The sequence below is a fragment of the Ziziphus jujuba genome, chromosome 8 (assembly GCF_031755915.1).
Source record: "Ziziphus jujuba cultivar Dongzao chromosome 8, ASM3175591v1".
In the NCBI taxonomy this organism is placed as follows: Eukaryota; Viridiplantae; Streptophyta; class Magnoliopsida; order Rosales; family Rhamnaceae; genus Ziziphus; species Ziziphus jujuba.
Window position 1 is genome coordinate 30,345,523 of NC_083386.1, and position 24,563 is coordinate 30,370,085.

Sequence of the window (24,563 nt, forward strand, 5' to 3'; positions counted from 1 at the left end):
TCTTTATTAAAGCTTATGAGTCAAAAGATTTGGAAAGTGTTGAATTTTAAGTAACATAGTATCTATTAATAAACAATGTCTATTTAAATTTATTTTCCAATGGATCCTATTTAAAATTTAAAATGGAATGAATTGGCCAAAACAATATCTATTTAAATTTATTTTCCAATGAATCCTATTTAAAATTTAAAATAGAATGAATTGGCATATAGAGAAGGAAAAAAGTTATGAATTGATGAAGAGAGAGGAGAGAGAATATATTGAATCTATAACTCATTTTGTCTAATAGACCCTCTACCACAGCTTTTATTGTTTTTGTTGCCATCTCATCTTAATAAATTTTTTACATATCATTATTGGAGAATATTTTTTTAAAAAGCTATCTATCTATCTATCTGATATGATAAAAATAATTTTTTTTATTTATCTGATATGGTAAAAAAAATTTTAGAAGGACAGAATGAATGAAGATGCTCTAACAATAGATTGACAAAAGACCTGTGATAACATGTTATACTCTAGATTAATTAGACTTGGTCTTGGTTGCATCATCATATGTATACAGTGATCCTCATCGGAAAAATGACCATCTGATATCACTATTTATCATCCAAGCGACTTCAATTATTAAAAAAAGAAATACTCGGTGCATTCGTAGGTATGGTTCAGTAAGAACCACTGAAAATACAAACCTCGACTTAGATGAAAATTCCCATCCTCCGAGTTGTAATTAAAAAAAGAAAAAAGAAAAAAGAAAAAAAAAAAAGGTTAATACTTGGTATAATATGTTTAGTTGTTTTTATTAATATTGGTTTTTGAATGACAAATAAAAGATAATATGTAATTGCAATTAATTTTTCTCATGACACGCTTGTTGATTTCGTTTCAGGAAGTGGATTTGGCTTTGGCTTTGTATCAAAACGTCCAAGTCCCCTCCCCCAAACCATGTACACCAGGGGCTAAAAAGGTTGATTATTATGGTTGGAATGCCTCGTAGATATGCATAGATAACTATTCTGGGAAATATATATATATATATATATATATTTTCTTATTCCAGAGATTGTATTTGCCTTAGCCCAGAAAGATGTTGATTAATAAAATACAGGTTATCACCATTGCTTCACAAACTTGATATGTTACAACTGATTCGACCTGAAAACCTGATTTTAAGCATAAATACGATAAACTATTTGCACATTGCAATATGGAAAAACGACAGGTACTACTATACTATCTATAAAATGGAAGTTGTTGACTTCTAAAGCTTCTGAATTTTTCAATAGTAACGCTGCATAGAATATGGAATGTGTAAACCTTCATCTAACAACACAAGGAAACGAGAGCAGATATATGTATATGTACCTATCAAGGTGACTTGTTTAGCCTTGGAGATATGCGTGCCTTCAATGGATTCTTCATCACCATGGTGAACTCTTGTTTCTCTGACAAGTCCAACTCATCTCCATTATCGGCGGTCCACTCAAATTTCCAAACCAAATTGGCCACAAAATACTCTAAATGAAGAATTGCCAAACCAGAGCCAGGGCAGATCCTCCTCCCGACCCCAAAGGGCATCATCTTAATCTCCCTACTACCTGTTATATCGAAACAATCAGCATCAGCATCACCACCACGACCATCTCTCAGGAACCTTTCGGGTTTGAAGGCCATGGGATCTTCCCACACGTTGGGGTCCCATCCTATCTCGGCCACCATGAAGTTGACAGAGCCATCTTTGGGCACCAAATGGCCGTCTAAAACGACGTCCTCCGTGACTGCGTGTGGTAGCACAAAGTGTCCTGGTGGGTGACGCCTTAGACCTTCCAAGATCACAGCTTTGAGGTAGGCCATCTTGTGCAAATCCTCCTCTTTGACCTCCTCGACTTGGACCTCATCTCCATCACCACCAACAACCCCTTTAATCTCCGCCAGGAGCCTCTCTTGAATGCGTGGATGTTTCACTATATTCGCAAGAATCCACTCCAAGGCAGTTGACGTCGTGTCTGTGCCGGCGTTGAGAAATTCCGAGCACAAACTCACAATTTCACATTCATCCAGCTTTCTCTTCTCATCCGGGAGCTGCAGTTCCAATAGGGTGTCCACATACGATACCACGAATTCCTCCCCCTCCTCCTCCGACGCTTTGTTATCCGATTGGTCGACCTTGCTCTGGAGCTTCGTCTTTCGCGCATTTATTAGGGGGACTAAAATCCTTTCTTGCTCTTCGCGGAGATGCAAGAACTGCTGCCACCGCTTTCGAAACAAAATCTTTGTCAATCTTGGCCAGAAGTTGAGTAAATTAAAGCGTCCAAAGGCCAACAGCATCCGACGCTGGGCGGCCTCGATTTCTTTGATCTGTTTCTCGTCAAGCTTGTCGCCAAAACACATCAACGTCAACAAGCAGAACATGGCATACTGTAAATGGTCTTTGACAAGGACTGCCTCTGGCTCTGGCTCTGTCTGGGATTTGGATTTGGATTTGGATTGGAGGGAACTTACTAGGATTTCTAACACCCACTTGCGGGCACGAGAATATGACTTAACGCGCAGAGGGCTGAGGATTTCGGAGGTGAGGTTGCGGCGGAGGAGGCGCCAAGTGGAGCCGTAGAAGGCGGAGCTGATGTTGTGCTGATTGCTGGAGATAATCTTACTGGTGGCGAGGGCTGGTGGGCGGTCGGCAAAGACGGCGCCGTTTTGGACCAAGGCTTGGTGGGCAAGGAAACGACTGCGGATAAAGATGGCAGGTCGGGGCCCGATATGGAGGGTGACGATGGGCCCGTACTTGGCATGGAGGTTGCGGAGGATGGGCTCGAGCTCGCTGAAAGATTTGCGGAGCCAAAAGATGTTGCCGATGATGGGCAAGTTGATGGGTCCAGGAGGGAGAGTGGCGGTGGCTGTGAGTTTTCTGGTGGTTGTGCCATCACGGAACACAAGGCTGAATATTGATTTAAGGAGGTATGAGATGCAGAGGGAGACCACGATCACAAACCATGTTTCCATCGCAAAAATACCCTGTTTTGTTGATAGAAGTTTCAAACTGCCAGACTCCAACCACAGATACTATATAGAGATTAGATTTAGATTAGATTAATATGATGGACGATATAGATTACAAAAGCAAAGAAACAAGAGGACGCAGATATAGAATAATCATATTATAATATTCCAAACGAATCTCAGCCCAACGATTAAATATGGGACAAAATCCGACGGTATGTATAAAGAAAGAAACAACTTCAAGGACGGTTTGTCTCTGTTGTCCGAAAAAATAAAAACACGCGAAAGAATACGGCTAGTCTCCGGATCATCCATCCGACTCTTTCTTCCATGCTTTCTACGCCTTCCTTTTCCTTCTAGTGGTTATAAATTTGACTAATCAATGGTCCTTCTCCTTCCTTTTAATTTTGTCTTACCCTTGGGAAGATAAAACCCTTTAATGTATCCATCAAACTGTATTTACCTCATTCCTATTGCAATTGAACTGAAGTTGCACGAAATTTGACAATCTAAAAGAATACCAAAGCCGGTATGCATGATGAGCCCTCTATAGTGCTTATAAGCAACAAGCATTTGAGTAGTTTTATGCAACTTTTTTTTTTTTTTTATTAAAATGAATTGGATTTTTCAATGTTTACTGCCAAAAGGAAAAACACTGCCTCCATCCCTAAAATATTGTTCACATTTTCATGATTAAGAGAATTTAAACCTCCTTTAGAATCCCAACAAAGACAGATGACCATGGTCAATCGCAAAAATTGGCCCTCACAAACGTCTCCTTCAAAGCAGGTACTTCTCAACAACAGTCCGACCAAATTTTTCTTGAACATCCTTTGGAGTTTCAATCTGGAAACATTCAGAAGCAGACCATTGTCAGCATACAAATTTCAGAGTAAACAGCATTCATATTCATCAGAAAGACCCACTACTCACCTCATTAAGGGCTTTGAAAACAGCCTTAACTGTGTTATGAGGATTCCTTGAGCCAACAACCTAATAAGAGTGTCTAAATTTCAGCAAATACCATAATCACAGGACCATTATTTGATACAGGGCTTGCCAGGCAATTTACCTTCGACTTAACATTCTTGAAACCAGCTAAATTTAATATGGTTTGGACAGTTCTTCCTGCTTTCATGCCCGTTGTAGTGGACGCAGGCCAGAGATAAACCTATATCACAAGTTAAAGATTAGCAAAATATACAGCAGAAACCAGCAAGGAAGGAGAAAACTGGAAAATATAGAATGCTTGCTATCAAAAAATTTACACCTATAAAACCTGACTTGTTTACCTTGGTCTTTTTATATGCTGTTTGTATTGCGTGTGCAATTGTATGTTCCTCATGTCTCTCCACATAGTGGAGATTTTGAAAGCACTTTTCATATGCCTGAATGTTGTAAAAATCAATCAGTATATCAGCACCATCATTCCAATCCCCACCCAAAAAATAATAATAACAATGATAAAAAGTAAAGCAAGTTGCAATAAGAAGTTTTACTGAGTTTCTAGTAACATGGAAATCAGCAATTGCAGACAAATAGATCAATTTTCAGCTCTTTCAATTTATTTTATTAATAATTTGCTTCGAAACTGTCACTCTGTTGAAAATTGAATGGGTAAATTAACTATCATCAAAAGTTCAATAACTATTTTCCATTTACATTTAAGTACTACCCTTGCAAAGTAGTCCAAGCCAAATCCAATTAGGTAATTGCTGGACCTTTAAAATATTAAACTTCGAATGATAATTCTCTTTAAAATATTAAACTTCGAATGATAATTCGATGGCACTAGAACCAAACAAACCATTTACTGTTTGACAATAGAAATGCAATTAAACTAATTAACAAAAGAATGTCAGGCAAATCTTTATAAACATATTTAATTCCATTAAATCATGGAACCAAAAAAATTACCTTCTGAAGAGCTATAGGAACTGCTGGGCCTTTGGCCTTTGCATAACCAACTACCCCATGATAATTTCCACATGCAAGTATAGCAGTATATTTAACCACTTGTCCCCCCTAAAACACAAAGTAGTAAAACATTATAAACATTGTCAAATGCATCATTTTATATAGAAAGAAATACATAGTAAGGTGGCCAATACCTTCGTAACTTTGCAAGTTCGGTTTACGTCAATCAATTTCACATCAAAACCCTGCAAGTATTTGAAAATAACTATAATTAATCTGAAAGTGAGTATCAGATATTCATATCAAACACCAAAACATAGAATTGATGAATATGTTTACTTGCAGAATAATTCATCAAAAACTTCCAAAATACTCATATAACTACCTATGTTAAATGGACTTAGTGATGCGTGCACTGACCTTTCTATAGAGAGGCCTTCTCTTCTTCTCCGTCAAAGAATTTCTTTCCTCTGCAAGATCTCTGATTTCTTCCTCTAGAACCTTACCCTTTTTCCCAAATGTATGATCCAGCTCTGCTAGCTTCTCTTCAAGTTTCTTGTCAATAGCATTTAGCTTCTCTAACAGTATGTCGTCTTTTTCCTTCATGTCATCAAACTCTTCCTCATCATCATCATCAACCCCTTGTATAATGGCCTTCTCCTTTTCAAATCCGGCATGTTCCAAGAGATCAACAGAGGGTCCAACTTGTTCATGCTGAATAACTCCATAATTGGCAGGACTGTTTGGATCATAAGCTTCCTTCCATTCCACCAATCTCATGGCCCTATTTAGTTTCTGCTGAAGAATGAATTTATCCTTGCCTTCTGCTACTTTAACACGGTTTATCAATTCACCAATGACCCTATATTCAGGGCGAAGATAAAAATGTTTTTGCTCAAACTTGTCAATCTTATTCATCCATTTAAAAGTATCATCAAGTGTCTCTGTCAGAAAATGCAAGGTTAATCCAATTAACAAACATAAAGCAAAGTCATCTCAACAAGAAAAACCAATGAGTCACGAGGAAATATATTTTCTTCATTAATTCACACTTTTTGGCGTTCATGGAATAGAAGCACTCCGGATTTCTCTGCTAAACATCTGCTCAAAATGAATAAAAAAACCAGGCCGATTGAACAATGCATATAATCTTTTCCATGACTATTCAAATGTTTGAAAAAAGGTATAAGAAATCCATCAACGACCCTTAGAGAATTGCTTACATTTTGCTTTTTGCTATATAAGACAATTCTAAGTAGTTAGGTGGATTTTTATACGTTTTTCTCAGCACCCAACAAAATGAATAGCACAATTCTGCAACTGTGCTATGAATAGAGAAAGTTTTTCCTTTTTCTCCCCCACTGGGAAAGGATGTATTTGATTTTCATATCGATACGTCCTCTTTTCTAAAATTATAGGAAACCAAATTTGCCGTACCCATATTGACATATTTACAACTCGAAAGAAAACCAACACAGTAAAATGAACAAGCAAATGGTGAAGAACTGCATTTCATACCAGACTCCACGAAGTTGTTGAGCAACTCCTGGTGTCGCTTAGCCTTCCTCTGAAACTCATCGAACCTCTTCTGGACTGCGTCTCGAGTGAATCTCTCGTCGTCCTGGTCGCTATCGGAGTCGGTGGGCTCTTCGTACATGTTCAAGTCTCCTGTGTTCTTGAGCTTCTCTTTCTCAAGTTTCTCTATCAATGGCATCACACCCATGTAGTCTTCCTCATCTTCTTGGTCAATGTCTTTGGTATCAAGACCAGCCCTCTTCCTTTGCTCTCTGTCCCTATGTCTTTCCTTTTCTACCTCGGCCAGAAGGTCCTGGATTGCTCTGGATGATACCGTAGAGTATGAGAAGGAGCACGAGATTCTGCCCGTAGGCCATGGTTTCGGTGTTTGGACGGTGGGAAGATGGAGAGTGTAAATATATCTTCTTGGGGAGAAGTGAAGTGGGGATTTAGTGGGGTTCTTGAGGGTTTGCCTGAGTAGGAGACGAGACCATGAAAATGGCTGTGATTTAGGCATTTTGATGTTGCTATTCCTATCGTCTGTCCATTGGCTAGGGTTTCGTCTGCCGTGTAGAATTATGCATTTTCTTTCGTATATTTTCACAACCTGCACGAGTTAAAGAAAAAGGTTCTTTTCTTTATTTTAGTAATTATAAAAAAAAAAAAAAAAAAAAAAAAAAAAAAAAAAAAACCAACAACAACAACAATTCAACCTGCGATGTCTAAATCGTGCGCTTCTACTAAATGACCCATAATTTACTTTTTATTTTTGGGATAGATGATAATCCCTCAACTTTACCATAAATACAATCACTCATAATTTTAAAAAATTATCTTTCATTTTTTATCTTTTACATTTGGATTAATTTCCTTTAATTATAATCGGATACCCTAATATATGTGACGAAATAAGAACATAATAGTTATTTGATACAATTGTGATCTCTAAAACTCTGCCACTGCCATGCCATATGTCAGATACTTGGTAAAATCGCAAAAACCGAACCCAATAGTATGTAGAGTAATTTCGGAGGGTAAAAGGAAGGCATTTCCCTCCCTCATCCGATATAGAGATGATTGGCGAGGGTAGAACGCAAGAGGAAGGAAGAATTGCGGAAACTAACGATGGAGAGGGTTTTTCTTTATCTCATTTTTATTTTTGTTTGTTACGTTCTTCCAGAATATGGGTAAGGTTTTTCTTTGTGTGATGATTAAAAATGGGTTAGGATTTTTTTTTTTTTTTTGTTTAAAAATTTCTTCAGAAATTTGGTTTCAGAGTTCATGCATGAAAATTTGGTTAGGGTTTTTTTGAAAATGGGATAGAGTTTGTTTTGGCCGTTGTTGAAAATGGGTTAAGGTTTATTTTTTTTGAAATTTTCTTCACGAATTTCATTTCAGAGTTTCATGCGCGAAAACTTGTTAGGGTTTGTTTTGGCCGTTGTTGAAAATGGGTTAGGGTTTATTTTTTTTGAAATTTTCTTCTCAAATTTCATTCCTCTGTCTCAATTGTTAGTGATTTTTTTTTTTACACTTGCTCGGGAAAAAGGGTTTGGGTAATTTTTCACACTTTTGCGAGAAAAAAAGGGTTGGGGTTTTTTGTTATGAAATGTTCTTGAAAAAAACAAAGTATTTGTCCTTGGATTGTTAGTAAAATGGGTTAGGGTTTTCTGGCACTTTCTTCACAAATTTTGTTACTCTCTTTAATGTCTTTGTAGGCTGTTAGTGATTTTTTTTTTTCTTAAGGGAAGATCGAAGAAAAGAAAACTCAATTTCAATTTCTAAGTTGTTAGTGAAATGTGTTTTTGAGCAAATGCAAGATATTCACATCGTTTTTTGTGTTCTGTGATTCAAAGTTTAAAGTAAAAAAGGGCTTATGGTCTTCGATATATTGTTAACAAATTTTATTATTCTTGATTTTTGGTTTTGATTCAAAGTTTAAATTGAAAAAAAAAATATGTTCTGGTCTGGGGATGAAAATTGATTAACAAGTAATTATTTTGGTTGTTTGTTTATATCATATATGGAGTATGCGGACTACATACGGGTTTGGAATTTTAACTTAGGAACATCCAACAGTTGATGCCCTGAAAAATGGAGAGGTTGTGTGTAATTTTTTTTTTTTTTTTGGGTCAAGATGATAAATAAATTATTTTTTTTGCTTTGTGTACTAATTTTTATCACTTTGTTTGATAAAAGGGACCTGCTAGAGTTGATATTACCCAAGGAACTTCACAGGAATATACTACTGCCGAGGGAAATGCACAGGTATTTTTATATACTGGAAATTATATTGTCTGCATTTTTTTGTTAAAGTATTATCTTGTCTGCATGTTTATGTTCATTTTTGTTGTTTGTCTATTGTCCAATAATTAGGGAACTTCTTCATCCTAACCTCAAGACTCATCATCCCAACCCACTGTGACTTGAGTCCTTTGGTTTTCTCAGCCATAACCACAACATCAAGTTTAGTAATATTTTGATAAATAGTTATAGATTTTGATATCAGGTTGTACATTGGGGGCTTTAGTACATTTAAATGCTTTTTGGTTGTATTGAGGAATGCAATTTGTGGTTGAAATTAGATGCAAATTGTTTCTTGAATACAGGTTAGTTATAGGAATATTTTGATAGGTGCACAAGGTGACTTCCATCAAGCAAATGTACATAAAGACTAGGGTACATATAGTGCATAGCATATAGGACTGTGTCATCTATTTTTTTTAAGACAAAGCACACATTTAGATGTGTACAAAATATTAGTCCAATAGGATTGCACCCCTGTTAGTTTTTATATAGCCAATGGCTCATTATGACACTTTGAAATATATTTTGTTACACTTGAAAATTTATTCAAATGTCATTACAACTATTGAACTGATAACAATTTTTTACACTATCATTACAACTATTGAACTAATAATTCATCAATTTTGATATTTCTCAAGTAATAGGGGGTGTGCATGTCATTTTCTATTCTAGCCGTTACACTCTCGTTATTTATGTTTTAAAGATTCCAGAGGTTACGATTAAAAATTGATAGTTATTTTTGTACCTACTATCTGTTGGGCTTCAACCTTTTTAAATTAAAAAAAAAAATTATTTTTCAAATAAATCAAATCCATATTTAATTAATATATACAAGGGATATTTAAATAATTTTAACTACTACATAAAAGAGAGAGAATACACTTTGGATGAAGTTTTGTCAGAAACGATACGGATATAATTATGATAAACATGAAACTACCGTTTGTAATTAAGGAAAACCCAAAAAATGTGTAGTATAATTAATCATTTACCATTTTAACAGTTAAATATCAAAATTATAACTTTTATAATATTATTTAATTATAAAATATTAATTTTTAACTTTGTTTTTGGCTTTAAAAATTAAAATTAATTAGTAAAGATTTTAACAATTAAAATAATAAAGAAACTTTGACTAAGTTGATAAATCAATCATAGAACTAAGAGCTAAAAACTGATAAATTGAAATATTTTGATATATATATATATATATATATATATGAAAAAAGGTAGGAAAAATTATTTTCAATTAAAAATTTATAAATGAAATAGTCATGGTTTTTTGGTAAATAAAAAAATGGGTTTCCTATGGGATTCAGTAGCTTAAGAACTAATTTGGGTCAATGTACCATCGCTAGCCTATCTTTAGTGATACACAACCTTTGTGGCCCCTCTCGAATAGGAGATTTGTGCATAAGGGAATGCACCATGAAACACAAATAGGGCTATCAAGATCGAACCCACAATTTTAGGTGCACTATGATGCGCAAATGAAGTTTATCGAGATTCGACTCACAACTTCATACTCATAAGATGATAGAACGATCAACTTCCTGCCATTTCTCCACCTTCTTGAATGTGAAATACTCATGTTTAGCATAGTTTTTTTTTAAGCTAAAAGGAGTTTCTTTTGGTCGTATTTGGGTTTTAAACCAAAACATAAAAAATAAAAAAAATAAAAAAAAATAAAAAAGTAGCTTCTTTATATAACACTTTCAGAGAAATAGAATAAAAGAAAAAAAAAAAAAACAGAAGTAGAAATAAAAACTATACTAAATAAGTCTTCGGTAAGATTGATTTAGTAGTAAGCCGTTGACATCTATACCATAAAATCTTTTTATTTACACATGTAACCGGGGCAAATATATAGGAAAGACTATCAAACAAGAAATTCTCATCGCCCCTTATTAGGGACAGGAGACAATTCAAAGCAAATTACCATCCTATATTCTTATTTAGTAAATATTATTTACATTGTTTCTTTATTCAACATAAGTTACATAACAAATATATTAAAGAGGAAAAATATTTATATCAAAGCTAAACATTTACAAATTATAAGTCGAGCTATCAAAAATTATAAATTACAAAAATATATTAACTTAATAAAGATTAAAATTAGTTAAAATCACAAATTAAAAAGCTACGAGCCCATTTGGTAATGTTTTTAAAAATAATATTTTTGAATCAACTTTGTAAATGAAAATACAAAATTTGATTTTGCATTTTTAAATTAAAAACATATTCGATAATACAGTAAAAAATATTTCATAAGAATTAAAATGATAAAATTATTTTTGGTAAATATAAATATGATATATATCTATATGGTTAAAAAATACTTATTTTTGAAAATGGTATGATTATCCATATTTATGTTGATATGTATATTAAATAATGTATATATCTATATAAAAAAAAAATTATATTTAAAATAATATATATTATTTACATTTTTATATATTTGTTTTCAAACTTTTTGAAATTCATGTAAAAGGTCATTTAAATTGTCATTTTTTCCAAATCTTAAATTTTAAGTAAAGATACACAATGTATTTTTGATGATTTTTTAATGTGTAAAATGAAAAACTGTTTCGGAAAATAATATAGGATGGACCCTACCCTTCTCTACATTGCAAAATCACCTTCTAAATAACATAGATTTTTGTAGAATGTTTATCTATAACATAGATTATTGTATATATATATATATATATATATGTAGTAGTTATATGATACAAACCGATCCGTATGCGGACTATACTTAAACAGATACTTTTTGGAAAAAAGCATTGACTTTGCTATGTACGTTGTGTACACATATATAGTAAAGCCAATGTTTTTTTTTTTTTTTTCAAAAAGCATCGGCTTAGGTGTGGTCCGCATGCGAACCGATCCGCATTGTAGAATTTCTCCATATGTATATACGCCAAACACCTAAACTAGATTTTGATTGTTTAAGAATTAATTTTGAAGCATCAAAAGGTAATCCCAAATGGAGCCTATATTTGTTTGTGTCAACAAATGGCTGGTTGGCTTTAAATAGAGTGATAAATTTTGGTTGCCAAATTAGAGATAAACCTGGATCATATTGATAGATTTTATTTCAATTATTTAAGTATTATCTTTAGGTTCCGTGACAAGATTGTTTTCGGGATCATCTCTGAATATCTGAAGTGATCATGTTTAGGGAAGTTTTATCATATTTTCTATTAAAAATCTAGTAAAGCTTTTTGAAATTTAGATGTAACTCAATACCACAAATAAAATATCATAAACATTTTTAATAAAATTCTTATAAAAATCATCAATCAAAGATAATATAAGAATAATATATATTAGATTAATCCACCAGAATAATCTAGTGAATACAAATGAATAAATATGCAAAATAGTGGAAATGTTTAGTATATTGTATACTTAATTAGTGAAAAAAAAAAAGGAAGAGAATATTTCCTATCATCAAAGTGAAAGAAAAAAAATAATACATTAAAAATGGAATTACATACAAATAACGAAAATGCCTGGGTGTAATATATATATAACCTATCACCTGAAACCTAAAAGAATAATTTTAAAATGAAATTATGAAATAAATTGAGTAAGTGAAATAAAATAATAATATGAAAATAATCATTTATTTTCAAAAATTTTCTTTTAAAACCTTATTTTTACTTTTTTGAACGTTTTTGTTTTAAAAAATGTTTATCACAAAATCCATGAATTTCTCCAAAAAATATAGCAAACTTCATATTTTATTGAAAATATTTATAAATATGATACCAGTTATAACATCCTGTATTTAAATAAATAATTTATATTTTTCAAAAATAACCCATGAGTAAAAATAATAGTTCCATAATTATAATCCATATAATACTAAAACTTGTATGCCATGTCCAATATCAAATTTTATCATACGACTCTTAGCATTTTAAGGCATCACAGAACTAACGAAGGAGGGAGAAACTGTCATATTACTAATGGTGTCCTTGAAGTATTGCAGAGCTAGGACCTTTTAACAACCTCCATATTAAATGATAATAGTAAGTGGTTAAGTAATGTATATATATAGAATATATAATCATAACTATATCTATAACCATATCCATATCTATATTTGTAACCATGGTATTGTTCGGTATACAGTATCACAAGTCCACATCTCATATTTATCCCATAACAAAATATCATTTATTCTTTTATATCTATATCTAAAAATTTATTGTAAATATTTGACATATCATGTACAAGTCAAATATAAATAATATGATATGATCAATAAAATAATCAAAAAAATTTTAATGCCAAAAATACAATGATATAAAATTATAAATCAATAATCGATCAATTTACCAAAACTTTTTAAATATCAAAATTTACAATTTCACCATAAGCATATTAAACTTTGGAAACATTTGAAAACTTGCAAAAAATACATAAAATGATAACTTTTATATATATTCATGCATATAGACATATATAATTATATAACCATAATTTATCAAAATTTTTATAAAATTTCAAAATCAAGAATTTATAAATTTAACATGACCAAAATATTTATGAAAAGTGAAATACACTCACAGATCATGGCTCGATCTTGATCCTCTATCGGATTGCCTCCGATCTTAGTTTTTAAGTGCCTAAAATATAACAAGTACACTTTTTAGACTTTCAAAAATTAAACTAGAGATATTGTTGCATACTAAATATTTTAATATAACTTTACAACTCTTCAATTACTAAAATCTGAATGAAACAAGATGTATCTTTTAGGCATAACTTCGACTTATTCAAATTGTCCTAATTATGTATATTGGACAACTATTTCATGTATCATTTGTTCCAATTCGGATGAAAAATATATGTTTGGTATACAGAACTTAGACGAGTTCAAATCATCAAAGTTTTATATACCGGACAATTATTTCATTTATCATTTATTTTATTCGCATTATATAATCTGAAATGAAATTGGATACATCTAGTATACGGAATCTAGATGGATTCAAATTGTCTGAGTTATATATACTAGATGATTACTTCATGTATTATTTGCTTTTATCCGGATTATATAATCTAAATGAAACAAAATATGTATGGTATATAGAGCTTGACTGTTAATTTTAAAACTTGCATGTTTTCCCTTTTCCACATTTATTTTTTCCTAAGACCTCGTTTAAGAAGTTTTTAAATTAGTGGGGATTTGAAATTTTATAGAAATTTTTTCTTTTTTTATGTTTGAATGATTTTTAGAATGAGAAAATTGTGAGCTTCAAAATAAATTAAATCTCACAATGTGAAAAAATAGGATGAAATGAATCCTCCAAAAAAAAAAAAAAAGATGTCATATGAAATATTCCTATAAAATTAGTTTTATATATTTTATTAAAAACAATTTTAGCTTTAATTTTTAAAATATGAATTAATTAATTATTTGTAAATTCTAAATATTATTGTATAAACAAAAACTTTGAAAAATAATTCATATGAAATTGAATTACAGTAAGTTAATTTCCTATAAACTGATCGAAAAAAATTAGTTTCATTTAAAATTTTGACATTTTTTGGCATGATATGTCTTGTTGTGCTGATAAACCAATTTTAGAATGAATCTTCCTTTTTTTCAGTAGTTCATGCATTTTAAACATAGCCTAGATCTTATTCGTTATAAGTACATCAAATTCTTAATGAAAAACACCCCATAATAAAATTTATAATTTTGAGTAAATAATAATTGATCCTAAATATCCATGCTTTTCTTTTTATTAGTCTAATTATATCCTTCTATTTTCTTAACAATTTGGAAGTCGTATATGGTTTTTTAATTTTTCTTTTTATCTGTTATAGTTAGTTAATAATAGCCGTAATTTATTAAACATTTATGCATAATACATAAGGTAGGAGAAATAAATGATTGTAATTTCAGAAAAGACAATACTTTTATTATTATTATTTTTTTAAAAAAAAATTCTGTGGCTCACAAGGGTACAAGGCTGATACAAATAATTTAAAATAAATAATTTATTGTTAAAAAAAAAAAAAAAAAGGGGAAAGATTGTGAGCGTAGGGGTACTTAGCCACGGATCAATGGCTTTGGGGCCCTGGGCTTGAGAAAAACGGTGTGGGCTTGGGCACCGAAGAATCAGGGGAGAATAGAAGAACCACTTAAAATTAAAAGAAAGAACAAATAATAATAGATGGACGAGGCAGAAGCCACGCCTCAAAATATTTGTGCGCCCAATCAGAACACGCGCTGAGATCTTGTCCCTTTCTCCATTCGGGTTTCGGTGGGAGTGGGCTACTAGATTGAGATAACGACCTTCCCCAACTTCCGCAGCCTCTCAAATTGAAAAAAGAGAAAGAAGAAGAAATTAGAAAAAGAAAAATATCGGAGGCCTGAACTTGCTGCTGTTGTTATTTTAGAGGAGGTTAAGATAATTAAATAGAAGTAGTTAATAATTATAAAGTATGTTTGGATATTAAAGTTGTAAAGCTTTGCTGCCGCTGCAAAATAGAATAAGAAGAAGGATATGGAAGCAGCAGCAGCATCTTGGTGCTTTTCGTTCAACTTCAATTCTAGTCTGAGCTTGTACCGTCATAACATTAATATAAATTTAAATGCTCGCAAGCCTTCTTCCTTGAAATCGTCCATCTGCCTGTTTAGCCCAACTCCTCCTCCATTAAGACTCAGATTGAGATTGCAGCAGCCACAGTCCCAGCCGCAGCCCCTCGTTTGGAACAGCAGCAGCTCTAGCTCCACCGCTACTAGGAGTATCAACAAGAATACCCTAAATACAAATACAAGAAGAAGAAGAAGAAGAAGCCGTAGAAAATTCAATAATCCAAACGACAACAACAACGGCACCGTCGACTCCTCCTCCTCTGTTACTAGCACTATCTCTACCTCTACTTCTACTGATGATGATGATGATAAGAATAAGAATTATAATAATAATAATAATCATAATAATGGAGACCCGCTGGGTCGCAGATATCTCGGGAAGAGCGTAGTGAGGTGGATTTCGCAGGGTATGAGAGCCATGGCCTTCGACTTTACTTCTGCCGAGTTGTCTGAAGATCTGAGGCAGCGCATGGCCCCTGGCCTGAGCTTCGTAATCCACGCCCAGCCTTACCTCAATGCTGTCCCCATGCCCCTTGGCCTGGAAACCATGTGCCTCAAGGCTTCCACTCACTACCCGACTCTCTTCGACCACTTCCAGAGGGAGCTCCGACACCTTCTCCTCCAGCTCCACCCCAACAATTGGCGCCAAACCGACTCCTGGAGGCTGCTCAAGGAGCTGGCCAATTCGGCTCAGCATAGAGCAATTGCCCGCCAGGCCAAGCCCAAGAGCACTCATGTCCATGTGTTAGGAATGAGTGCGGACAAGGCCCAAAGCATTCAGTCGAGGATTGACGATTTCACCAACCGCATGTCCGAGCTGCTTCGCATCGAGAGGGATTCCGAATTGGAGTTCACACAGGAGGAGTTGGACGCTGTTCCTAAGCTGCTGGACCACTCCTCCTCCTCCAGACCCGTTGAGTTCTTGGTCAGTCATGGCCAGGCTCAGCAAGAACTCTGTGACACCATCTGCAATCTCAATGCTGTCAGCACATCTACTGGTCGGTCAGCAGCTCTCTTATTATTATTATTATTATTATTATTAGTAATTGTCATTTTCATCTAATTCATTTTTCTGTTCGAACACTTTTTCTAATTTCATTTTTCATTCAAATTAAATTTGCTGATTCTTACAATCAATTCTTAAAATAATAATAATAAAAACAACAACAGGATTAGGTGGAATGCATATGGTATTATTCAGGGTCGAGGGAAATCACCGCTTACCTCCAACCAGTCTGTCTCCTGGAGACATGGTGTGTGTGAGAAGGTGTGACAGCAGGGGTGCAGGTGCAACTTCTTCTTGTATGCAGGGTTTCATTAATAGCCTTGGGGATGACGGTTGTAGCATCACTGTTGCTTTAGAATCTCGTCATGGTGATCCAACCTTCTCCAAACTCTTTGGCAAGAGCGTTCGCATTGATCGTATTCATGGATTAGCCGATGCACTTACATATGAGGTGCTTACTCATTTTATTTTCAGCTATATATCCAGACGCTTAAATTGAAACAAATATAATTCGGGAGTGCGAATGATTCATAAACACCGTAGTAGGTACATAGTTATTTCCACAGCCCCACAGCTTCTCCACTTCCCGTTGCTTACATTTATGCTCTTATTGCTCCCCTTTGCACTTTTTTAATCAATCTTTCTGATTCTCAAGGTGACTTGTTTTTCTATGCTTTGTTTGCTTTTCCATTACCATATATATACTTTTCTTTTTCCTCATGGTCTCCTTCTCTAGTTTCCTCCCCTACTTGGGCTTCCTTTTCTCCTTATCTATGCTCCTTTGGTGTTATCCTTCTTACGTACTCAGTTTTGTGCCACCTCTGTTTCCACCAGACGGTCTTCTTCGTCTCTATTGCATCCTTCCAGCGGGATAACAGTTTTTGTAAGTTCAATTTCCAGAGTACAGTCTTGCATGCCTTTGCACATTTCCCTTCAAGTTTCTTTATATGCATCTTCCATTATGGATAGAGATCCAGATGGGCTGCATCACATCAGTTTTTTGGTCTTTCTTCTGATTTGGTTGGTTGTTCCGTTGCAGCATAAGCCATTTCTCTAAATTTCACCTGTGCATTTGAACTTGCTACCCACTTAGTTAGCTTGTTCTGTTTAAACTCATGTTCGTTGCATGTCAGAGACGCCACCTAGAGGTTTCGTACTGTTTGCATGGTTTCACATATGGTGTTGCTATTCCTTTAGTTTACATTGTTTTTTTGGGTCTGCCTAACGTTTGTATAATGAAGGGGCAAGTTTGTGATATTTCATTGTAAATATTTTAAAATTTTATCTCAAAGAAAGAACTCTCTTTCCTTTGCTTCTGTAAAATTTTTTTCATCGGTGCCAGTGTGGTTATATGCATATTCACTACCTTTTCTTAATTTACAGCGCAATTGCGAAGCGCTGATGCTGCTTCAGAAAAATGGTTTGCAGAAGAAAAATCCTTCAATTGCTGTTGTAACTACACTATTTGGAGACAAGGAAGATATTGCATGGCTAGAGGAGAATAATATTGTAGATTGGGGTGAAGAAGAATTGAATGGACTGTTGAGGAATGAATTCGATGGGTCTCAGCAAAGAGCGATTGCTTTGGGTTTGAACAAGAAGCGGCCCATATTGATAATTCAAGGGCCTCCTGGTACTGGAAAGACAGGTTTGCTCACAGAGTTAGTAGCACTTGCTGTTCAAAGAGGTGAAAGAGTGCTTGTAACAGCACCCACAAATGCAGCTGTTGACAACATGGTTGATAAGCTTTCATATATTGGATTAGATGTTGTGCGGGTTGGCAATCCAGCACGTATATCTACAACTGTAGCATCAAAGTCGCTGGGAGAAATTGTGAATTCCAAGCTTGCCAGTTTTCGAACAGAGTTTGAAAGGAAGAAGTCAGATCTGAGAAAAGACCTGAGGTATTGTTTGAAGGATGATTCATTAGCTGCTGGCATACGCCAGCTTTTAAAACAGCTAGGGAAGACACTGAAGAAGAAGGAGAAGGAGACTGTGAGGGAAGTGCTATCTAATGCTCAAGTTGTTCTTGCAACCAACACTGGAGCAGCTGATCCTTTGATAAGAAAACTGGATGTTTTTGACCTTGTTATCATAGACGAAGCAGGGCAAGCAATTGAGCCTTCTTGCTGGATACCAATATTTCAGGGAAAGCGCTGTATTCTTGCTGGTGACCAATTCCAGCTTGCTCCAGTTATTCTATCTAGAAATGCTTTAGTAGGTGGTCTAGGAGTATCTCTATTGGAAAGAGCTGCTACTTTACACGGAGGTCTTCTAGCCACCAAGTTAACGACACAATATCGTATGAACAATGCAATAGCCAGTTGGGCCTCAAGGGAGATGTATGGTGGATCACTGGAGTCCTCTGCAGCTGTGTCTTCTCATCTTTTGGTAGATTCTCCATTTGTCAAGGTAGCTTGCCCATGCATGATCTCTCCATGCATTTGACGTTTTGGGAACTTTAATTTCTATTAATTAAAGTATTACCATAAGTGTAGTTCTGGAAGTTTACATTATTCTCTAAAAAATTTTCACCACAACTGACTTTCCTTTTACGGAGGTAAAAATGATATCTTTCAATTGTTGCAGCCTACATGGATAACACAATGCCCACTTCTGCTACTTGACACAAGAATGCCCTATGGAAGTTTGTCAGTTGGCTGTGAGGAACATCTAGATCTAGCTGGCACAGGGTCTTTTTACAATGAAGGGGAAGTGGATATTGTTGTGCAGCATGTCATTTCTTTGATTTATGCTGGTTAGTTTTCTCCTTTCATTGTCTACCCGTGCTAATTAATATACTCCTATATATTGAGTTAGACTACTAGCTTGATCACTTTCTTTGTGAACTCATTCCTTCAAAATATGCCAGTGTTTTTCAATCAATGATTTCCTCTTTAATAAGTTACTTTTGAATAAATGTGGTGCATTTATCCTAAGATTATCTCTATCTTGACAATTTATATTGTCTTTTTGTGAAGCAGGTGTTAGTGCAACGGCCATTGCAGTGCAATCCCCTTATGTTGCTCAAGTGAAACTCTTGAGGGACCGACTAGATGAACTTCCAGAGGCTGCAGGCATTGAGGTTGCCACAATAGATAGCTTTCAAGGCCGAGAGGCTGATGCAGTAATCATATCAATGGTATAATTTTATACAGAGGGACATAAAACAAAAAATATTTTCTAATTGAGACACCACTGGGAGAATCTTATGAAATATCAATATATTATGTAATTCGTGTAAAGTAACTAAGTTAGATGCAGAAGGTTTTTTACTCTTCAAAGAGGCATAATTGATGGTTGACGATCGGTATTTATGTGCTAATGGCTGATATGATGCCTGTTTCTTTTCTGTTTTAGGTGCGATCAAACACTTTAGGAGCTGTTGGATTCTTGGGAGACAGCAGGCGGATGAATGTTGCCATAACAAGGGCACGCAAACATGTAGCTGTTGTTTGTGATAGCTCAACAATATGCCATAACACCTTCCTGGCAAGGCTCTTACGCCATATCCGCTATTTTGGTACGGTTAAGCATGCAGAGCCTGGCACTTTTGGAGGATCTGGACTTGGTATGAATCCAATGTTGCCGTCCATTAGCTAAATTGCATCCATGGGCCCCTTAACACATTTTCACATTTTTTTTCAAGTGGAACATTTCCTGGAGGACCACGGAAGTACAGATGCTTCTTGTGCGGTTGTTTTATTCTCTGGCAGAGTAACAAGTATAGTAATTATGTAAGCATCAAATTTTTTTCCCCTTTTTTCCTTTGTATATATACAGAACAAATTATTGATTCCTAACTTGTATATATTTTCAAAACCATTGTATACTAAGGAAGAAGTTTACAGTTTTCCGTAACTGTTGGTTTTGTTTGTTGGTTATCAATGCTTTTTCCATCTACCTAAACTAGAAAGGTAATTTGTATGATCAAAGAGAGTAGTTAGGTATTTCAGCTGGTTCTGTGTTGATCTATGTGGTTAGGAAAGAGTTTAAAGCAAGACGAAAAATTCTCTACTACTATTATAGAAGTTTTATTTTTGAAAACAAAAGGAATTTAGCTATAAGCTTGAGTGTCACAGTTACACGGTACATAAGTCGACTCGAATATGAGAGGGAACAGACTTATTTAAGAGAAGTTTCACTTTTGTTGCTGCGTGCATTTCTGGCAAACACGTTTTCTGCCTCGATTAATACACTGCCAGTTGTCTTTTTATTATATTTTCTCAAAACCTCATTAATAATTCAGCCCTCCTCATTTTCAGTTCATCAACCTTGTACACTTCAACGCCGTACATTTTCTTTCATGATTTAACTGGGATGATTCATTATTTCTCTCATATCTCATCATGGCTTCCCATCAAACTCTTCTCCTCTTCCTTCCCTCGTCTTTCCATTCGTGGAAGTGGAGTTATAAAGGGGGTCCATGATTTGACACCACAACGACAACAACATTAATCATCCTGGACCTGAAGCTGATGCAATACTTCCTGCCCATAATTATAAGCTGCTACACAATTTTAGGCTCACAATGACTTCGGGCTTCTTCCCCAGAGCTACACCTGTTCCACCTTCTGGTACTGGTCCGTCAAGCCGACACAATACACAAGGCAAAAGACGATGTTCCAGTTGCTGCATCTGCATCTGCATCTGGGTGAATGGCTCCAAGTTCATAAATCACTAACAATGTTGCTTCTGATGTCGCATATTATTTTAATTTTGCTCTCTCAAAATAACTTTTGCCATTGCACCACAAATACAGCCGCCAACTTTTATTGTTACAAAGTTGCCCTTTTACTTGCATTTGAAATGCCGAAACTTCACTGTTTAAAACTGGATACCAATGATGAATATTGGTTTTTCTATCTTGTTGATTTACCTAGAATACCAAACATTGAGGAATGCACTGCTACTAGTCATGTCTACAATAGAATTCCAATCTTCTCAAGTTTAAAACTGAATTGATGCTTCACCGTCTAAATATTTGTGCAGGCAGACTTCAATGAAAACGAACTTAAGCCTTTGCCCTCAAGGTTGCTTCAACACTTGCAAGTCTTTATTTTGCACTCAAACACAAGAAAGAAACAGAAAGAAAAAACAAAGCTTTTAAATAGAAATGAATATGTCAATGGAAGCAACTCTAAATTCACAAAATTCAGCTCCTAATAGACAATTCAAGTGACAATAGTAATCTTATTCTTTAAATTGGTGACTAGATGCACATCCTTCAAAAATTACTTACCAAACAAAAAGAATTGTATAATTCACACATAGAACGAAACATTAGAAAAGTAAATTGGCCGATCTCTTTCAAACTAGCGTGACAAAGTAGTAATTAAATAAATCTTAGAGCACAGCAGGTCAGATGAATGATTAGATTAATTTAGAACCATAAAAGGGATGAGTTTAGTTTCAACACTGGACATTCAGTAAGCAAATCAATCAAGGAAGTTCTGCCTGCGAATGTATATTCCCAACGCTCTATCACTTCTCAGCAGCTGCTTCATTAGGGGTTTTGGTAGTCATCTGATCAACTGCATGCACTCTGCTCTGAAGCTCTTCCCATATGGCTTTGTATACCATCCTCTGCCTATTTACAGCAGATTGGCCCTCAAAGGCTGCAGAGACGACATCAATGCTACAGATTGCAAAATATGGCAGAAAAGTATAAGAGACATAAGAACATGAAAATTTAGAAGTGCATATTAGACTATCATATATATATATATATATAAGTTATCTTACAGGGAAGCAAAAAGTGGAGCCAACAGAAGTGCAAGATCTACAGATAGAAAGCTTGACTAACCCCAAATAGTCAAGTAATTATATATAATAACACAAAAAGATAAATCTAAGGCATCCTTTCTTACAGATAAACAAGCACAAAATCCCAAAACAAACTGTTATTTTAGGTTAGACCGACCAAGATGATGGCCTATATTCAGTTTTGTGTAACTGGTAATGTGTTTCCACTCACATATGCATCATCAAGGTAGTGATTTCAGCTAGGAAAAACCATAATGAATGTGCTTGCTTATTATACAACCGACACCATAAATGCTTCACAGTTACTTTCCACTGTTTTATTGGATCTTTTGTCATAGAGTTTTGACATTATCAATTGTACTAATACATGTATGGCAAGCCGTGCATTTTGTTGACCTCCTTTTGGAGTTTATGATGTGAACCTGTCTTTAAAAAGCTTGCATTTTTGCAAATGTTGTTTATCTGGCTAACTTGTGTGCATGCATGATTGCAATAAGATAGTAACTGGGGGAGTGTGATGGTAGAAGAAATATTTCTAATGCTTAATGACTCAGGTATGAAATTCTTTGTTGCTCTACGACCTTTAGATTGAACCAAAATAGACATATTTCCAACACTAAGGCTATAACCAAAATTTTCAAAGATTGAAGTAGATGCTACTTCAGACCAAATTGAAGTCGATGCTACTTTATCTTGATGCCTCAATTCACATCCTATTAAGACTTTCAAATTGCACAACAAGCAACTTCAAGATGTTCAACCTCAGCGCATTGATTAAGCTGGGATGTTTACCAAGGTAATATGAAATCAGTAAAACAGAAAATGAGATGTACAACTAACTAGGATCAAAAGGGCTGTATGCCTGTCTCAATGATTTGATGACTGCTTTAAAAGCAACAAAGCAGCCAAAAATTGCAACTTAAATTGGGAAGAGTAGAATACAAGGGCAAGCAAAACAGTAATCAGTGCAGTCTGCAATAAACTTTGAGAAAAAGACACAAATCAACTTTTTCTTAGTTCTCTTTAATCTTTCCATCCACCAAAAGACACGGTTCCAAGAAACTTATTAGTTGGTTAGAATAAAGGTAGGACTAAAAACTTGATGTACTTGCCATCCAACATAGGCTTAGCAAATGAGAATGTGCACTTGCCTGACATGCCGACCATCCCCATAAGCATCCTTTACAGTGACTGTTTCTGCATTCAGATGTTTCTTGATCTGTTCAAGCAAACAGCATCTAAATTTCAATTTTTTTTTCTGCAAATTAGCAAGATTCTGCAATCCGAAATAAGAAATATTGCCAATTGATTTTTCACTGCATCCGTCATTCGGTTATTACATTAATGAGTTCAATCATTTTTGTGATTTTGTGAGCAGCTGAAGCATATAACATTAGTACAATAATAATAATAATAATAATAATTAAAAAAAAAAAGGGATCAAAATCATTAGTACAATAATAATAATAATAATAATAATTAAAAAAAAAGGGATCAAAATCATTAGTACAATAATAATAATAATAATAATTAAAAAAAAAAAGGATCAAAATCTCCACTTTTTTACTACTTTGATGAATACTGATTGAAATTAAGTTTTTTAGTTTATTTTTTATTTTTCAAATTTTGACAGCAGAGAGAGGGAGTTGAAATGGGAACAACCTTGTTTTGCATGGAATTCATAAGAGGGGAGTCGATGGCGCCAGCATCGTCGGCGTTGGTGGCTCGACTAGTACTAGTATTAGTAGTAGTAGTAGTAGTAGTACTTAACCACCCCCGACCGTGCAGCTCCGATGATGGTAATTTCCCAAAGTCATGCTTTTGAATTCGGAGATTCAATAAGGTGAGGCTCTGTGACGCCAACGACTTCTTGGCGGTGGGTTGAATAAAGAGTGACACTGCTTCACGGACAATTGGACGCATCATTAGCGACATCCCCGACTTTCTTCGCTATACAAATCAATCCTCTGCCTCTGCCTCTGTTTTCTTCCCAACTGTACGCTCCGACTGCCTGCTGTGGCCTGTGGGCTTCAGTTTCATTACCATAGGATAATATATATTATAAATATATATATACGAGCCCTCCATTTTTCAATTATTTGCATATTTAACTTCTTATTTTTTAAATTCTCAGGTTATTCCTTTTCAAATTTAAAGTTAAAACATTTTATTTCACACCCTTTTTTTTCCCCCAAAAATAATAAATAATATTTCATTACAACAATTAATGGTTTTAGTTGTTCTGGTTGCATTATCATTTATTATTTGAGTTTAAATCTTTTTTTTTTTTTAATATTTACTATATAAAAATTTTCAATTTTTTAATATAGTTAAAAATTCTTGAATAGATCATTTTCCTATAATTATAGCCACAATCATTTTCGATTCTCCTATCAACACATTAGGATGAGATTAGTATGCGGA

The 24,563-nt window shown here is 34.5% G+C and overlaps 4 protein-coding genes across 5 annotated transcripts; 1 reads left to right on the top strand and 3 right to left on the bottom strand.

Moving 5' to 3' along the window:
- Window positions 1-1,088: 1,088 nt before the first annotated feature.
- LOC107414723 (cytochrome P450 89A2-like) lies at window positions 1,089-3,004 on the bottom strand. Its single transcript, XM_016022891.4, has one exon. The coding sequence runs from the start codon at window positions 3,001-3,003 to the stop codon at window positions 1,369-1,371; it is 1,635 nt and encodes a 544-aa protein (XP_015878377.2). The 5' UTR covers window position 3,004; the 3' UTR covers window positions 1,089-1,368.
- Window positions 3,005-3,143: 139 nt separating this feature from the next.
- Window positions 3,144-7,053, bottom strand: LOC107414724 (uncharacterized). The gene is made up of 8 exons (XM_016022892.4): window positions 6,436-7,053; window positions 5,338-5,861; window positions 5,112-5,162; window positions 4,918-5,025; window positions 4,293-4,388; window positions 4,073-4,171; window positions 3,934-3,993; window positions 3,144-3,846 (listed from the first exon to the last, which is right to left on the bottom strand). Exons 1-8 carry the CDS (start codon window positions 6,947-6,949, stop codon window positions 3,781-3,783), a joined length of 1,518 nt encoding a protein of 505 aa, XP_015878378.1. The 5' UTR covers window positions 6,950-7,053; the 3' UTR covers window positions 3,144-3,780.
- Window positions 7,054-14,977: 7,924 nt separating this feature from the next.
- Window positions 14,978-20,234, top strand: LOC107407034 (uncharacterized). Of its 2 annotated transcripts, none has more exons than XM_016014252.4 (6): window positions 14,978-16,365; window positions 16,538-16,824; window positions 17,757-18,785; window positions 18,963-19,131; window positions 19,355-19,515; window positions 19,734-20,234. In XM_016014252.4, the coding sequence occupies exons 1-6, from the start codon at window positions 15,276-15,278 to the stop codon at window positions 19,974-19,976; spliced, it is 2,979 nt and encodes a 992-aa protein (XP_015869738.3). In that variant the 5' UTR covers window positions 14,978-15,275; the 3' UTR covers window positions 19,977-20,234. The 2 variants fall into 2 exon arrangements, with proteins under 2 accessions (XP_015869738.3, XP_015869739.3); XM_016014253.4 differs by having other exon boundaries at window positions 14,980-16,365; window positions 19,358-19,515.
- A 1,412-nt stretch (window positions 20,235-21,646) lies between these two features.
- Window positions 21,647-24,178, bottom strand: LOC107407051 (protein BOLA4, chloroplastic/mitochondrial). The gene is made up of 3 exons (XM_016014277.4): window positions 23,802-24,178; window positions 23,291-23,358; window positions 21,647-22,011 (listed from the first exon to the last, which is right to left on the bottom strand). Exons 1-3 carry the CDS (start codon window positions 24,072-24,074, stop codon window positions 21,858-21,860), a joined length of 495 nt encoding a protein of 164 aa, XP_015869763.1. The 5' UTR covers window positions 24,075-24,178; the 3' UTR covers window positions 21,647-21,857.
- Between the last annotated feature and the right edge of the window lie 385 nt (window positions 24,179-24,563).

Bases quoted from the DNA above. Each gene is read 5' to 3' on its own strand.
- LOC107407034 (XM_016014252.4), top strand. From the start codon at position 15,276: ATGGAAGCAGCAGCAGCATCTTGGTGCTTTTCGTTCAACTTCAATTCT. The intron at 16,366-16,537 runs GTCGGTCAGCAG...AAACAACAACAG, and splicing joins TGCTGTCAGCACATCTACTG to GATTAGGTGGAATGCATATG. The intron at 19,132-19,354 runs GTTAGTTTTCTC...CTTTTTGTGAAG, and splicing joins CATTTCTTTGATTTATGCTG to CAGGTGTTAGTGCAACGGCC.
- LOC107414723 (XM_016022891.4), bottom strand. From the start codon at position 3,003: ATGGAAACATGGTTTGTGATCGTGGTCTCCCTCTGCATCTCATACCTC.
- LOC107407051 (XM_016014277.4), bottom strand. From the start codon at position 24,074: ATGTCGCTAATGATGCGTCCAATTGTCCGTGAAGCAGTGTCACTCTTT. The intron at 23,359-23,801 runs GTTGTTCCCATT...TTGCTTGAACAG, and splicing joins TGAATTCCATGCAAAACAAG to ATCAAGAAACATCTGAATGC. The intron at 22,012-23,290 runs GCAAGTGCACAT...TGCAATCTGTAG, and splicing joins GGGGATGGTCGGCATGTCAG to CATTGATGTCGTCTCTGCAG.
- LOC107414724 (XM_016022892.4), bottom strand. From the start codon at position 6,949: ATGCCTAAATCACAGCCATTTTCATGGTCTCGTCTCCTACTCAGGCAA. The intron at 5,163-5,337 runs GTCAGTGCACGC...AAATACTTGCAG, and splicing joins GAAGGCCTCTCTATAGAAAG to GGTTTTGATGTGAAATTGAT. The intron at 4,389-4,917 runs GTAATTTTTTTG...TACAACATTCAG, and splicing joins TTCCTATAGCTCTTCAGAAG to GCATATGAAAAGTGCTTTCA.